The 17,736-nt window shown below is 41.2% G+C and overlaps 2 protein-coding genes across 4 annotated transcripts in view; both read right to left on the bottom strand.

Annotated features, from left to right (window-relative positions):
- LOC138979441 (KRAB-A domain-containing protein 2-like) overlaps positions 1-373 on the bottom strand; it is a 149,393-nt gene extending 149,020 nt beyond the window's left edge. For all 3 annotated transcript variants that reach the window (XR_011460030.1, XR_011460029.1, XM_070352161.1), the window contains exon 1: positions 1-373. This exon is cut by the window's left edge and continues 376 nt beyond it. The gene's annotated coding sequence lies outside the window, so the exon portion shown is untranslated.
- Positions 374-431: 58 nt separating this feature from the next.
- The window catches only part of LOC138979423 (uncharacterized), a 53,722-nt gene continuing 36,417 nt past the window's right edge, over positions 432-17,736 (bottom strand). The window contains exons 4-15 of the mRNA XM_070352149.1: positions 16,074-16,193; positions 14,971-15,108; positions 14,301-14,477; positions 10,666-10,862; positions 9,657-9,768; positions 9,121-9,302; positions 7,482-7,608; positions 6,824-6,984; positions 5,813-6,156; positions 4,414-4,473; positions 1,596-1,651; positions 432-709 (exon numbers count right to left, since the gene is read on the bottom strand). Coding sequence (XP_070208250.1) covers positions 534-709; positions 1,596-1,651; positions 4,414-4,473; positions 5,813-6,156; positions 6,824-6,984; positions 7,482-7,608; positions 9,121-9,302; positions 9,657-9,768; positions 10,666-10,862; positions 14,301-14,477; positions 14,971-15,108; positions 16,074-16,193 — 1,850 coding nt within the window. The 3' untranslated portion in view covers positions 432-533. The remainder of the gene's footprint in view (positions 710-1,595; positions 1,652-4,413; positions 4,474-5,812; positions 6,157-6,823; positions 6,985-7,481; positions 7,609-9,120; positions 9,303-9,656; positions 9,769-10,665; positions 10,863-14,300; positions 14,478-14,970; positions 15,109-16,073; positions 16,194-17,736) is intronic.

The raw sequence follows: 17,736 nt of genomic DNA, 5'->3' as shown, positions 1-17,736 counted from the left end.
TCGCTGGCTTGGCGTGAACACAAATGTCCTAACATTTCTCATTTCACAACCTTTATGACTATGATTCACGTGCCTAGGCATATTCGGTAGTATTCACGAGCCCAAGTAAATTAAATACATAACCGCCCATAAAAAGTTAAAAAAAAAACACACACACACGATTATTTAAACACAAATCTTATTCAGTTTAGTTTGGAGAACAATATTCACGTGGTTGACAGTTTTGGTCACGATCGCTGGCTTGGCGTGAACACAAATGTCCTAACATTTCTCATTTCACAACCTTTATGACTATGATTCACGTGCCTAGGCATATTCGGTAATGTTGACTAAGTAATTTCAGTCATTTCTGTAAATGACTAAAATATCAAGCTCAACTCGTTAGTCATTTCCGGAAATGCCTGGTTTCCCAACTTGCCTGTAACATATATATATGTTCTTTTCTTTGGGTTGTGGTTTAAATTACTAATATCACAGTGAAATGAGTAATTATCACTTTTGGCGCTAGCATGCCGCCATACCAGTCGACTGGACTACATAACGACACAGGAGGAGGAGGGAGGGGGTGGAGCGTTGGCAGCAGATGGGGGGATGATGGGGTCAACGTCGTAAGTGTTGGTGTCCACTCGTTCCGGCCCTTTGCTCGCCCCTGGGACGTCCTGACGTGTGGGTTGGTTAAACGTCTTGCCGTAGTCATCGTCAGAGTAGGCTGAGGACATTGGTATACCAACAATAATAACAATACCAATGATAATAGCAATAACTCTAGCAATACCAATAACGTTACCAATAACAATACCGTAACTAATAGTAATATTAATACTAATCACAATAAAAATTCCAATAACAATTCCAATAACAAAACCAATACCAATTGCAATACCCATAAAAATACCAAAAACAATAGCAATACAAATCACAATAGCATCACCATTAGCAATACCAATAGCAACAACAGTGGTTGAACGCCTTGCCCTAGTCATCGTTTGGGTAGGCTATGGACATGGACATGCAGGTATTGGTATATAACAGTAACACTGACACTAATAATACAAATTACAATAGCAAAAACAATAGCGATAACAATAACACTAACAATGGTTGAACGTCTTTCCGTAGTCATCGTCTGGGTAGGCAGTGAAAAACTGGGGTATTGCTTTAGAGGACATATATATTCTTCAAAAAGATAAGAAATGGTCAGCTTTTGTGTTGAGATATTCTACAGTGCGTAATTTCGTCACTGGGTCAACTTTTAAAAACAAACTAATAAGCAAAGTTTATAGCCAGGACCCTTTTGGTGGCACGTGCATCTTACGTTTATGCCCTGGGCTGTTTTGTTGCCTTCAATAGAACTGAAAATCTATACCTCTCCTCCCCCCCCCCCCCCCAAAAAAAAAAAAAAAAAAAACCCATCAAACAAAACCCCCCAAAAATGTTTTAAAAGCACCACTTAAATTATGATAATATTCATAACAATACAATATATATATACTAATATAAGTTAGTAATAGTGGTAGTGTAGTATTGGACACAAGGCATGAAGGCTGTCAAGACATAATTATTGTAAACCAAAATAATCAACAACAAAATCTTACTTTCTTTCCAAAAGCCAAAGATGAAGGCAGGGCCGGGTGGAGGGCTGGGCTGCCTCCTGTAAATAATGTAATACGTATTACAATTAAACATACATTTTCTATCACGTGCGAACGACTATTTCGGCCATCACATGCTGTTACACAGAACGACAGTATCCTTCTATAGTACTTCTGTTCTGAAAGAAGAGAGGGTTGTGTCTGCCTTAAATAGAAACACATACGGTTAACTTTTTTAATTGGGGGTGGGGGTGGGGGGGGGGGGGGACTTTGAAACTGCTAAAGGGCAAAAGTTATTCCCCCGGGTCAACACAATGCATAATTATGTTCGGTTATTTGACACACATGACGTTGCATTTTATTGCATGTTCAAGTTGACGGATATGGTTATTATCCCACGTGAAATCAAGTCTGCCCAGAAAAAACACATCAAACGAATCATCTCCCTTTCTTCCACTTGAACACATAAAACAAATCAACGCCTTGCTTTGGTCTGTTCATTGTGAGTTTTCTCCTGATTGAACTGTTCATGCTGACGCTGACGCCACTTACGAAGTTAATTAAAGAAAAAGATAAGTCCTATTCTGCACAGAAAGCAAACATGTCATTGAAATGTGGTCCGTGTTCAAGATGATCGAATGATGCTCTAAGTTTGGAATCGTCTCTGACGGGACCAAAACAAACAAGTCGCGTAAGGCGAAAATACAACATTTAGTCAAGTAGCTGTCGAACTCACAGAATGAAACTGAACGCAATGCAACGCAGCAAGACCGTATACTCGTAGCATCGTCAGTCCACCGCGCACGGCAAAGGCAGTGAAATTGACAAGAAGAGCGGGGTAGTACTTGCGCTGAGAAGGATAGCACGCTTTTCTGTACCTCTCTTCGTTTTAACTTTCTGAGCGTGTTTTTAATCGAAACATATCATATCTATATGTTTTTGGAATCAGGAACCGACAAGGAATAAGATGAAAGTGTTTTTAAATTGATTTGGACAACTTAATTTTGATAATAATTTTTATATATTTAATTTTCAGAGCTTGTTTTTAATCCAAATATAACATATTTATATGTTTTTGGAAATCAACAAATGATAACAAATAAGATGTACGTAAATTTGGATCGTTTTATAAATTTTTTTTTTTTTTTACAATTTTCAGATTTTTAATGACCAAACTCACTCATTAGTTTTTAAGCCACCAAGCTGAAATGCAATACCAAACCCCGGCCTTCGTCGAAGATTACTTGACCAAAAGTTCAACCAATTTGGTTGAACAAATGAGAGCGTGACAGTGCCGCCTCAACTTTCACGAAAAGCCGGATATGACGTCATCAAAGACATTTATTGAAAAAATGAAAAAAACGTATGGGGATTTCATACCCAGGAACTCTCATGTCAAATTTCATAAAGATCGGTCCAGTAGTTTAGTCTGAATCGCTCTACACACACACACAGACAGACACACACACACACACACATACTCCACGACCCTCGTCTCGATTCCCCCCTCTACGTTAAAATATTTAGTCAAAACTTGACTAAATATAAAAATGAAGATCACATTAAGATAACCCTTGCGCATCGAAGAGTCTTACTATTTGGGGAGTTTGTTTTAGTTTTGCGTTTAGTACACCAAATACGTCTCGAAGGTCGCAGGTCGCAGGTCGCAGGTTCGAATTCGGGCCGGGACGGACACGCGTCAACTTTATGTGCAGACCCAGAGACGGAAGCCATGTCCCACCCACGTGTCACCACTGTGGCACGTAAACCATCTTGGTCAGTCTGCCATAAGTGCAGGTTGCTGAATACACCTAAACACGCAGACACCTGGGTAGCGCGATTCCGTTGCTGCTAGCTTTCCACTGGGAGGAAGCGACCCGAATTTCCCAGCGATGGGACAATAAAGTAATGAGAACAAAGAAGAAGAAAACAAGTCGCGTAAGGCGAAAATACAACATTTAGTCAAGTAGCTGTCGAACTCACAGAATGAAACTGAACGCAATGCAACGCAGCAAGACCGTATACTCGTACTCGTAGCATCGTCAGTCCACCGCTCACGGCAAAGGCAGTGAAATTGACAAGAAGAGCGGGGTAGTAATTGCGCTGAGAACGATAGCACGCTTTTCTGTACCTCTCTTCGTTTTAACTTTCTGAGCGTGTTTTTAATCCAAACATATCATATCTATATTTTTTTGGAATCAGGAACCGACAAGGAATAAGATGAAAGTGTTTTTAAATTGATTTCGACAATTTAATTTTGATAATAATTTTTATATATTTAATTTTCAGAGCTTGTTTTTAATCCAAATATAACATATTTATATGTTTTTGGAATCAGAAAATGATGGAGAATAAGATGAACGTAAATTTGAATCGTTTTATACATTTTTTGTTTTTTTTACAATTTTCCGATTTTTAATGACCAAAGTCATTAATTAATTTTTAAGCCACCAAGCTGAAATGCAATACCGAAGTCCGGGCTTCGTCGAAGATTACTTGACCAAAATTTCAAACAATTTGGTTGAAAAATGAGAGCGTGACAGTGCCGCCTCAACTTTCACGAAAAGCCGGATATGACGTCATCAAAGACATTTATCAAAAAAATGAAAAAAAATTTCGGGGATATCATACCCAGCAACTCTCATGTCAAATTTCATAAAGATCGGTCCAGTAGTTTGGTCTGAATCGCTCTACACACACACACACACACACGCACAGACACACACACATACACCACACCCTCGTCTCGATTCCCCCCTCTACGTTAAAACATTTAGTCAAAACTTGACTAAATGTAAAAAGAAAGAAAGGCGGTACTTACGGAGGAGGTGGCTGGCGCTTGACTGGTGTGACCTGTCTCGGTGGCGGTCTCTGCTTACATCTAAAACACATCCAAAATGTCAAATATTGTATATTTCAATATATACCGTATATCTTACGAAAAATTAATTGAATCAAGGTTCTGTAAACAAACAAACCGACACACAAACACAAAAACAAACAAAACACTCCACAAACATTAACGAACGCTAACAAAATGGTAATATCATGACAAACAATTTCTAGCCGATGTTAACAGAAGTAATTGCTGTATGTGTTGCGTGTCTACTTCAAAGACGTTTGAGCGACATATCCTCACATGTTGTTATTTTTGTTAGAAATAATTCGATACAAGCCTATAGGGGAATAGATAGCCAGAACAATCTACATCTTGCACACGGTAGAAGCAGCGTGAAGCCGTATGCACACAATGAGTATATCTAGCCAGAACGACACCGTGTACATCTTACACAGTGTAGAAACGTGCTTGCAATAGCATGTTAGCATAAATAGGCCTACATCCGACCAGAACCACCCAATTGTTTCTAAAGGCTGACATGCTGTTGCAGCATTGTCTGAGGACGGTGTATAATTATGTATATGAGACAGTGACAACAGGTCAGGTATTATGTCTACTGTCCCGATCATTGTGTGTGCTCTTCCGTTCCAGTTGACAATCAATTTTAAACGCGTGTTATCAGAAAAACAATAGAACGAAAACCGATTAACTTATAGGATGAAAAATGTACTGGTAATGTCATTTGGGACATACTAATATGAAAACGTCACCTTTTGCCATTGTCTCATTCACTAAAGATTCTTTAACAGAGACATCGCTCGCTCTTGCTCAGCGTGACCCAAACAAATAATACAAAGGTACAAGAATCAACACAATGGAGAACAAGACCATTCTTGATATCGTCGTCTTCCGGGAATTTTGGCGTAACTGGATTCTAGGCGATGTTGATGTTTTTGCGCTTTGGACTAAGTAAATCATTCTCCGTGAGAACTATTCTCTAAAATACGATGAACAATACAACATTTAGCATTCTTTTTATCTTTCTGTCCATACCAGGCACAAATATAAACACTATTTCATAATACAAAATATTCAGTTCTGCTGACAAGCTGTCTAAAATGAATTATGCCAAAATTCCAGGACGACGTCGATATTAGACTTATTTGTCACAGAGGGCGAGCAGGTTCCTGAAGCAGAGACGGAGAGCGGGCCAGATGACCTTATCCTTATCCTTAACTGCCGTGGAGCTCTGTCTAACAGTGATACAGGACTTACTTGTTACAGAGGGCGGGCAAGTTCCTGAAAAAGGGACGGAGTGCAGGCCAGATGACCTCATCCTTATCCTTAACTGCTGTAGACCTAATAGTGATAATGGACTTACTTGTTACAGAGGGCAGGCAGGTTCCTGAAGCAGAGACGGAGTGCAGGCCAGATGAATCGCCACAGGAGGTAGATGAGCAGAGACAGCAAGGCAATACCCAAGATGGCTGCCATCACCACCCACCCCACACTGTCATCCCAGAAGTTGTTCTTCCGATTCTTGCTGGCGTCTTCTCCGGGAGCCGAAATCAATGCCACGTCGGGAAGCGAAAACCGGTTGTTGGCATTCCCGGTTATGATACGTTTGCCGCTATCGTCTACCTCGGTTCCGGTTCCGGTTCCGGTTCCGCTTGCATCGCTATCGGTGTCAACGGCCGGTGGGTCTGTCTTGGGAGGGGTACATTCCTGGAATATAAATAATTATCCAACTGACTGCCTTTTCTTTTGGCATGAAGAAGTGTAGGCCTACCTCCTTGCAGTCACAATGACAACAGTGTCTTCGTATGGGGCATCTTTGGGTTAGACTTTTTCACGGTGCTTAATTTCTGTAATGACTGTTACAGAAAAGTTAATCAGAAAAGGCGTGTTCTACCTGTCTGTGTGCATCGACATATTTGCTTGTGAGGAGCGGGGGGGGGGGGGGGGGGGGGGGGGGCTGGAATGCCTGGAATATTATCAGAGTTCGACTGACTTCTCTTTGCTATGAAGAAACAATGCTAATCAGGAAGAGGTGTACCACTTTTTTTGTGTAAATATAAGTGTTGCCTAGGGATGGGGGGGGGGGGGGGGAGGGATGGGGGATTTTTTTTAATTTGAATCTCTGTTCTAACTTACTGCTTTCCTTATGTCTTTAACATTAACAAAAGTCAAACTGAAAGTATTTTTTCAGAGGAGGTATGACTTAAAAACAGATTCTGAGGCCAAAGATTCATACCTGTTTAATTGTTTCTATTGTGTTTTTGTCGTATGTCTTTAAGAGATAAAACAATACAAATCTAAAAAATATATGTAGCACTAGCTGCACTGGAGGGCCTGTGTGAAGGGATGTTCTCACCACAACGGGTTTACTTACCAGAGCGGTGATCGAGACAAAGTAAGGTGAGCTGGATAGAGGACCCGGCACTGTGCCGTTATCCGTGGCCACCACTTGCACGTTGATTACCTCCCCTGCAGTCATGGCCTTCGTCAAGACAACGGCACCAGATTGCTCCACTTTCACTCCTGCAGCTTGACCTGAGATCACAGAGACTACATGTAGTTAGGTTTGGCTAGCCACAACCAAAAGACCACAACCACAAAACTCATCTTGTGATTTTATCTGGAAGAACTTTTAATGTAAAATTTCATAAAGATCTGTTTAGTAGTTCACGAAGAATTGCTAAACCCACCCACGCACACACACACACGCACACACACACCAACACACACACACACACACACACCAACACACACACACACACACACACACCAACACACACGCACACACCACCACTATCTTCATCACCACCAGCGTCGTGGAAGAAGAAGAAGAAGAAGAAGAAGAAGAAGAAGAAGAAGAAGAAGAAGAAGAAGAAGAAGAAGAAGAAGAAGAAGAAGAAGAAGAAGAAGAAGAAGAAGAAGAAGAAGAAGAAGAAGAAGAAGAAGAAGAAGAAGAAGAAGAAGAAGAAGAAGAAGAAGAAGAAGAAGAAGAAGAAGAAGAAGAAGAGAACAATTTGATCCAAACTAGCTACCTGAGTAGAAGATGACGTTGTTTTGGTTGCGATCAGAGTCTTCATCCTTGGCTCCCCCGACTGTACCAGCCACTGTACCTGCCGATGTTTCGCAGGCTTTGGGTTCAAACGGCTTTGCCAGTTCTTTCTAAAAATGCAACACATGACGTCACTGTCGTTACGTCGCGCAAGACAAACATCAACACATGACTTAGTACCAAAAGGTGCGCATGCAAAGTAGACAATCGGTGGTGAAAAAGGTATAAACAATCTGAACAGAATGGACATGTTTTGAAAGGACACATGATTGGCTATCAGTTTGAAAAGACAATAGTTCAAGTATTGTACATGTTCGCTGAAATTAGCTAAAATGTGTCTATAGATATCAGCTGTGATGACGGACGTCAGTTCTTACAACAAACATGGCACGCGATACAAAACCGTCGTTATAAAGCCCATTACACCCAAGATAAACAAAAATCCAACTGTACCAACAGTGCAACATTGTTTTTAAAAAATGACGTCGACATCCGGTTTTTTCAAGTGTAGCAGACGACCATTGAACCGGCAAGTTTCGAAGGAAGTATTACAACAACAATGACGTTCGTCATTGCAAACTTTACTATACGATGTCGACCACAGGTTACCTATTTAAGTGTCCACGCTTATCACATTTTGTAAAGGACTCATTTGTCCCTGATATCTCACTGTTTGAATTAAATGTTCTCTACTGCCTGTAGTTAAACGGGTCCCTGTGCAGTTGTCCGTTTTCGCAAGCCTGATTTCAGGGCTGAAATTGCTTTTTCGTGCAGCAAACATGCGCTTTGCTTTGAATGCAAAGCTGACATTGTCTGTACTGTCTATTTGACCATTTTTGAGCAGCCAACACAAAAAACACCACATGTTTTCAACATATTTATTTTTGCAATGACACTGTGCAACTATATCCATGCACACCTTTTGGTACTGAGTCAAACAGGGATTCCAAGAATCTTCTGTGATTTGAGTCGAGATCTCTGTTACCAAAATAGAATTACTTTAAAGTCAAAGAAGTACGTGTCATTTGCCTGTAAATGATTTCAAGAGAATGAAACATTAACGCTTCGTGGTTGAAACCTGTGACAATTAAAACTTAAATAAAACGATAGAGACAATTGAACAGTAGGCAGCATAAAGAAAGTGAGACAGTTAGACAGACAGCCAGACACACAGACAGAAAGAAAGACAGACAGACAGACAGACAGGCAGGCAGACAGACAGTAAGACAGACAGACAGACAGACATAGAGACAGACAGACAGACAGAGAGACAGACAGACAGGCAGACAGACAGACAGACAGACAGAAAGACGGACGGACAGACCGAAAGGCGGACGGACAAAAAGATAGACATATACAGACAGACAGATAGACTGACAGACAAACATGCAGACACACAGACAGACATACATACATTAAGATAGAGGTAAGGAGAGAATAAAGAAAAAGTCCGAGAGAAAAGAGTGGAAAAGGAGGGAAGAGATCATTAAGAGACCGTGTGTGATACAGAGAGCCCCAGGAGAGGTAGAGAGAGAGGGGGGAAAGAGTAGAGGAGACATTGCGGACACAGCAAAATTGGCATGAAGGGGGGGGGGGGGGGGGTCCTCTGGTGGTTTACTTACAGGAAAGTATGGCGCATTATCGTTACAGTCCAAGAAGCGGATAGAGACTGTGGCGTTCGCTTCCTCGCCTTGTTTGTCTCTAATGAACACTGTACTCTCCACCAATACCTTTCGTTTGGGTGGTTTTAATGGCATTTGGTCAATATCGTCGATACCGTAGTCAACTGTTGTTGAGATAACACCTGGAATATGTAGAGCAAAATAAAATGAAAAATACTGCACTTGGGTTTCTTTTTTAGTTGTATCTCTTTCCCCTTCGTTTTTCACAGAATAAAGGCAGGGAACAAACCCACATTTAAATAATAGAAAAGCAAAAAGTCAGAAAAAAATGACACGCGTCAAACATAGGATTGTAGGATCCTGCATATGTCACTTCAAACGCAGTTAGCCGGCCCTTTTCTATGCGTCAATTGCATTGTGTGAACACCAATAAAACGAATGCCGTATGCATCTTGTCTTACGTGTATACGGATGCGGAAAGGCTATCATAAAAACAAACAGAGATAGGTGACACAATCACAAAAGAGTAGACTTACCTGTTTTCTCATTGATTGTAAACTCTCCTCTCTCATTGGGTTTGATTTTAACGAACTTGATTTCATCATCTTTGTCAGGATCCGTGGCTTGCCAATTAGGTATGATGTCTACCTGGAAAAGTTCCACTTACATTCTTAGCAAGATAATTATGTTAAGGTGGAGGTTCTTTCAACTGGTATCATGACAAAAAAGGCTGCACTTCAGTAATGACTTTGTGGATTGCTTTGAAACTTTTAGAATTTTTGACCAACATACTACACATACTGTTTGGCAAAATTGTGGATCGTTATTAGTATTCGTTAAAATGTTATGTAATTTTTCGTAACCAGTTTTTAAACGCGTCATAGAATTGTTCACTTGTGTCCCCCCAAAAAATGAGTTTGCATGTGTTTAGACAAATATTTCATTCACACACCACACTGCGAAAGTTCTATGTGCGTATAAGCACTAACAACAACAACAACAACACCACTAATAACACCACCACTTACAAAAACTTCGCTACCACCACCAACAACACCACCACCATCACCAACAAAAACAACAACAATAATAACACCATCATTTACACCACAACCACTAACAACACTTCCAAAAATAACACCACCACAACTACAACACCAACGTTCAACACCAACGTACACCACCATCTTAACCACAAACAAAAACAAAACATCACCACCACCACAACCAACCACATCAATATCTGACTGCCCGTACACCTATACACCCATACACCCATACACCCATACGCCCATACACCCATACACCCATACACCCATACAACCATACACCCATACAACCATACACCCATACAACCATACACCCATACAACCATACAACCATACACCCATACAACCATACTCCCATACACCCATACAACCATACACCCATACACCCATACAACCATACACCCATACACCCATACAACCATACACCCATACACCCATACACCCATACAACCATACACCCATACAACCATACACCCATAATCAAGCAATAACTGACCTTTCCTTCACACGAATCTAGTGCTTGTGACTTGGGTTCCAGGACCGGAGGCTCGTTAACGTCCACAAGCCTGACAGTCAGATCGTAGGTTTTCGAGGTACAGTTACCGTTTGAAGCTGTGATCTTCAGGTTGATCGTGTGGGGCTGGGTCTCATAGTCTAGGGGATTCGCCACTTGAAGTTCCAAAGTGCTACCCGCTTTCAGAAACATGTAAAGATGGGATCAATCAATCAAGCAAGCAAGCGATCCATGTAATTGTCTAGAAAACTGTAAACACCACTATAAGCATTATGCTTGTTGTTGTTTACTCAATATGCGTTTTTTGTAAATAATGCACAAACGTTGAATAAAACAGTTTAAACCAAGCGATCCATCCATCCATGTATCCATCCATCCATCCATTCACGTGATTGTGAACTATCGTATGTATTAATATTATATTACATCCTCGGCTCCGCTCAAAACACATATATATATATGTTAATTGCGTTTATGCGGGTCACGTGATAAAACTGAAACTGCAACCATCGGTCCAACAGGCACCCTATTTTAAAGGCACAGTAAGCCTCCCAAAAACCATCACAGATACTGTCAGGCTTTTTACACACAGTACAAACACCCTTCCATTTGAACGCTCACCAAACGGGAACATCCTAGGTGCCCTCCGTAAAGAGCGAGCAATGTTCAAAGAATTTATTTTTGCGTGGTTTATCTTACCCCTGAGCCATCGTGTACCCGTGTGATCAAGTTTCCCTTTTTCACAATGTAGTCGTCAGGTAGTAATTTAAATGCGACTCGCTGTGAGCTTATTTGCAATAGCACGTTATTAAGTACCTCTGACTATGCACGAAACAAACGGCTGTGGTTCACAAGAACTCTAGCGATGGTTTTTGACTGTTCAGAGGAACTGGCGATAGGTCTAAACCGTCGTCTGCTACGAGTACCACGACCTTGCGTGACCCTGCTTCCGGGCGTTTCTTTTTTCAAACTTTTAAAACTTCGAATAGTACTGATCTTGTCTTGATGAAAAAAAAAGAATTCTTTTATGATTTAAGAATGTTTGTGTAACAAGCTGTCAATTTATTATTTAGATTTTAAAAGTTAGGTCTAGCGCCAAAACGCACCACGGTCCGATTGTCTCTGACACTCTCTCCGAAAAATTATTTCTTTGAAAAATGCTCGCTCTGTAATGATCTTTACGTAGGGCACCTAGGATGTTCCCGTTTGGTGAGCGTTCAAATGGAAGGGTGTTTGTACTGTGTGTAAAAGCCTGACAGTATCTGTGATGGTTTACGGGAGGCTTACTGTGCCTTTAACTGATATGGCACAGGAAGTAGTCATAGCCAAGTAATATTGCGCAGGAAGACAGTCTTCAGTAACGGCGGCCATCTTTAGACGGTCAATTCAAAAATAAAGGATTTAGATATTTACCTGAAACACAATTTGGCAAAAAGCTCAGCTACACATATCGAAAAGGGAAATCGAAAAGAAAAAAAAGTACATTTTAAGGAGCTTATTGTCCGTCAGGTCTTAATTGCCTATATTGGACATGAATTGGTTTATACGATTCGAGTTTTTACGCCCTCGCGGCTTTTGATGTATGCGTGTTTAGGTGGTATCGGCCATCTGCACTTATGGTAGAATGACCAAGATCTTTAACGTGCCATTGTGGTGACACGGGGGTGGGAGATGGATACCGTCTCTGGGTCTGCACATACAGTTGACCCGTGTCCGTCCCGGACCGGATTCGAACCAGCGACCTTTCGATCACAAGTCCAGTGTTCTACCATCTGAGCTACCCGGTTAAAGTATGCACCATTTTTATATGCAGACATGTGTCCTAGAAATTGCATCTGAAGTCATACCGACGGGGGATGCAAGAAACAGCAACAGAGCAGAAAAACAACAGCAACAGACACAATGCAAGACAGCAGCAGACGTGTTTTGAACTGGCTAACTTTGACTAACATTTGAATGAGATGTATCCATCCTACTTAGACTAACATTTGAATGAGATGTCTCACCCTACTTTGACTAACATTTGAATGAGATGTCTCACCCTACTTTGACTAACATTTGAATGAGATGTCTCACCCTACTTTGACTAACATTTGAATGAGATGTCTCACCCTACTTTGACTAACATTTGAATGAGATGTCTCACCCTACTTTGACGGAAGCAAAGTGTCTGCAAACACAAGGGTTTACACCTCAACAGCCCTGAGATTAAAACGCAACGGAACTGATCTGACTATGAGAGAGATCGAGACAGTGGAAATGAGATGGAGAGCTCAGTCACATTCTCTGTGCGTACGTTCTACCTTGATCTTTACGACTCTTGTGTGGTAATGATGGTTAGATGATCACAAGTCTTTTAGCCTGAACAGTTTTGTGAAAGCAAAAGACAATTCCTTGAAACTCTGATGACTTCTAATCAATGAAAACGACCATCCAAGCTGTCGACAACAAGTTCTAGAACGCGTCTAGAGCGCATCACGTTCCAAATCAAAAGACAACAAACTTCTAACCTCTTGCTTGCATGTCTATGCTGTACCATGGCATTCGGCGGTTTTGCTACGTGTATACATACACGATAGTCTTCGTTGACTGCGAATTTCAGGAAATCCAAAAGGACAAAAACACTTATCAGCTACCGACGGGAGGTTTACGGAAGAGCCTGTCTTGCTTTCTTGTTTATTTTGTAAACGATGCATATAAGTGTCCTAAACAAACGCAATACATTTGTTATCGTTAGATTACGCCTCGATCTGATATGATTACCCCTTTCTGGACATTGTGACTGATAAATATGGACATCACAGCCACATCTACCGACAACGAATAGAATATAGACTTGTCATCTTTTTCACGAGTTTTCATTCATACCCAGCCGGGGAATAAATCTCATATTCCCTATGCAATAAATCGAGGTGGTGAATGGGTTTGAGCTTTCAGGTGAAACATGGATTGTCAAAGAAAAAGCCAATCAGGCTGATTGTTTGATATGTGGAACCATCGCGGCTTTGGATTCGTGTTTCCGAGGACAACGATTGTAAGTATTCACTCTCAAAGACCCAATCAATGTTGATAATTACCGCGGTGACTCATGGTCAATTTGCAACTTATCTCTGTGATCGCAAAATCCACATCGAAAAGGCATAAAACACTTAACAAACGAAAATATGCTCAACACTTACTGAACTCACACATATGATCGCAGCTCTGTACATTTTCAGACTGGAAGAAAAGCGTCAAAAGGCTACGTTTGACGTCACAGACAAGCTTGACCTGTTATCTGGAACTACTATGACGCTGCTTTGTGGCCCGGAATTGGATTCTAAAAATTCGTCTCCCTGTGGGTGAGTATTCAATTTAGTTGCACTACCAAAATGATGACAAAAACGATGTTTGGTGGCTTGTTGTCAGACCAGCATTTTTGTGTTGGCCCTCGGGGAGCATATCGCCTTTTGTCACATATTAATCAACCGCGGCCTTCGGCCTTGGTCGATAAAGATGAAACAAAAGACGATATGGTCCCCTCGGACCAACAAAAAAGCTGGTCGGTCAACAAGTCACCAAATATCTTATAATAGAAAAAAAAATAAAATCAATAACATTTCTCTGGCTCAACTTACTGTGCTTATACTTGAAAAGTGTACTTGCTGAGGCCGGTACGGTAACCATTTTGACATTCAATTTCCCCGGATTGTCGTCAACCAAATCCATGGTCAGTAGCACGTTATCGACTTCCTCATCCTCCCGCACGAGCAATTCGTTGAGCACGTTTGTGATGACTGGAGGACTGCTCGCACCTGCCAATGCAACATGATAGCGAGCAAAGTTGAGCAAAGGATAAATCAATCAAGCAAGCAAGCGATAAATCTATTTAGTCATCCATCCATCCATCCCTCCATCCATCCATCAATCTATCCATCAATTAATTAATCAATCAATCAATCAATCAATCAATCGATCGATCATTTTACAGGATAGTTCGACTGACTGAAGGATCTAGCAGTCGTAAAGGGTCAAACCTAGCGCCGTGTGGGTTTTATTGATGTTCCAGTGCGTAAGTTAGGTTTCATATTAAAGCTGTCAAGCTAATAATAGTGAAGCTCTACTGATCATCATCATCCTCCTTCTCCTCCTCCTCCTCCTCATTATAATCACCATCGTCGTCGTCGTCGTTGTTGTCGCCGTCGTCACAATCACCCCCATGCCTACAGAATGATCCCCTACTGCATCCACGAACACTACCATCACCATGCCACAGTGTCGCTGTAATGACTATTGATGCAGCTTTACCTTCGACTCCTAGAGCCACGGCAATGGGTCCGGCCTTTGTGGTGTGGTACCTGTCCTTGACGTAGACCTCGGCAGAGTAGTGGTTGCGGCAGTCTGAATAGAGGTTTTTCCCTGAGGCCACTCGGATCTCTCCCGACACTGACATACAAAGAACATTACACTCAGCCGGCCATGTTTATGAAATGATGTGTGTATATTGTAGTTTGCTTTGTGTGTGTCGGTATTGGAATAATATATCAGGATTTCATAAAGATACTCATCTATTATTTTTTAATTTAATTAAACACTGATTAACAGACTGTCCAGATTTACACTTTGAGGCTGAAAGATTGACTAAATGTTTCACTCACACTTCAAGCGACCTGTTTTCATGTTTGGTTGGTCATTTGTCTTATAGGTAAGATGCGGAGGACCTACGAGGTATCGAGAAAGGCTTCGTTCAAAAGACACACATGTAATTAACCATTCGAGATAAAGGGTCTATGCCACGTTAAAGACACGATCCTTCCTGAGTAAAATGTTCGACTCATAGCTATCCAGGCTTTACGATGGTACAAGACCCTGCCTGCACTCGGCACTATACCACAAAATAAAACAGTGAACTTTTTCTTTGATGAATTAAATTTGAACAGACACCATTGGCTTTTTGCAAAGTTTTTTTTTTAATTTCACTTTGCACAGAGAGCAGTCACACTGTTTATTTGTATGTATGCGTCCCAGTTAAGGGATAGCCTTGTTTTACATGTTTAAGTCTGGAGACGAACCGTTTACACCAGAAGTACATTGTTTTTAAAGGCCCACTCTGCATCGTGAAAACAGTTCTTTTCACTGTCCCAGATCTGTTCACGCTTTTCAATGGAATAAAAACCATCCCCCCACTTAGTCACATACCCAAAACCAACCCCCTGACTGCTTGCTGTGGTGCATCGGATTGTTTACACATTAACTTTCGAAAAAGGCACCAACACCTTTTACTGGAGAGCACCCAGTCAATTCGTGTGACTTGTTGGAGGGATAGTCTTATTCCATGTAAAGCCTCAGCCTCTGAGACAATGAGGCGAACTGTTTCCACGAGGCGGGGTTGGCCTTTAAATCAAACTTACAGCTGTCGATTTCCAGAACATCCGTGTTGGGATAGGTTACCATGGAGTATATCAAGGCGTCGCCTTCCGGGTCAGTGGCCTGCACCATCACACCCGTGGTTGGACTGATATTTTCCGCCACTGGAACGAGGCAAAGAAACATTACAAATAACGAATCATTCATCATCATCATCATCATCATCATCATCATAGTCATCATCATCATCATCATCATCATCATCATCATCATCATCATCATCATCATCATCATCATCATCATCATCATCATCATCATCATCAATCCCCCGGCTGAAACAGTCGTCGGGGGGACAAGAGGGCTGAGGAGGCAGACACCCATCTCCAGGCATTTCTGTCGGGGGCTGTCACCAGTAGGTCAGGGAAGCCTAGCTGAGTCTAATCCTTGACGTTGTCGGACCAACTCTTGCGTTGTCTTCCTCGCCTGCGTCCTCCCTCGACAGTGCCCTGCAGTATTGTTTTGGAGAGGCTGTCGTGCCTTGTGACATGGCCGAACCACACCAGTTTCCGACGCTTGACGGTTGCCAGCAGCAATCATTACTCAAAGACAAAGTACGTGGATTGACCACAGCAATCTACTTTACTGTGCTAACACTTTGTCTGTGATGTTTTCAGAGTGTGTCGAAACAAGTGTTCAAAAATCCCGCATGAGAAACCTGCCTCTGTCTTAGAGGCTAAGGATAAAGTATCATTTAGGCTTCTGATGTAACCCTCGAGTCAGTATCATCAATACCTTATTGGCTAAAGATGGTTGGTGGCTTGTTGTCAGGTTACCGACCTCGGGCAATATAATGATAATAATAATAATAATAATAATAATAATAATAATAATAATGGACATTTATTAATCGCCGTTTCTCACAAGAGCTCACGGCGATTTACATATTAATTTCTGAATAAAGAATGTAAGCATATTTTGAGAACTAAAGTGATAAGCAAAGGGGGACACATTTGGTGTTCGAAATGTTGCCTTATTCTTTGACCAAAAACACAATGAAAAATTCATGGTCAATTGTTGAGCTTATTTTGTCCTTTTCTTTTACTATAATTATTCATTGTAGTTATAAAAAAAATACTTTTAAATATAACTCAAACGTGGCATTGGATTGTGAACATTGAGTTAAGAAAACTAAAGTTCAACATTATCTTATTATCAATATTAATTTAGTCTTTGATAACAGATGGTTACAATCGTTGCCCTCGGAAACGCAATCAAAAACCCGCGATGGTTCCACACATCAAATAAACAGCCTACTCGGCTTTCATATTGACAACCCACGTTTCACCTGAAGCTCAAACCATTCGCCACTTAGGGTTGTCACTAGCACACACTGTTCTTTTGCTAAAGCAAGTTATGAATAAAAACTCGTGAAAATGATGACAATAATTAATGCATGTTTGTACAAGACAAAATATCCCATAGTTTGTTGGAAGAGCGGCTTTTTCGTGTATCCGAGGGGAACGTATCGTCTTCTGTTTTGTCTTTTTTGACCAGGGCGGAGGGTAAAACCACCGTGACATTGACAAGCTAGAAGCTCTTATTGGCTAACAGGGCTAACAAAGGCACAACACGGCCAATACCAGGACACAGAGACACATTTCTTCTAAGCTAAGAACATGGTAACGAAAAGTACGGAAGAACTCATAC

This window comes from Littorina saxatilis, linkage group LG11 (genome assembly GCF_037325665.1).
Source record: "Littorina saxatilis isolate snail1 linkage group LG11, US_GU_Lsax_2.0, whole genome shotgun sequence".
NCBI classification, from domain to species: domain Eukaryota; kingdom Metazoa; phylum Mollusca; class Gastropoda; order Littorinimorpha; family Littorinidae; genus Littorina; species Littorina saxatilis.
The sequence above is the reverse complement of the archived record's forward strand: the minus strand, read 5'-3'. Positions and strand labels throughout refer to the sequence as shown.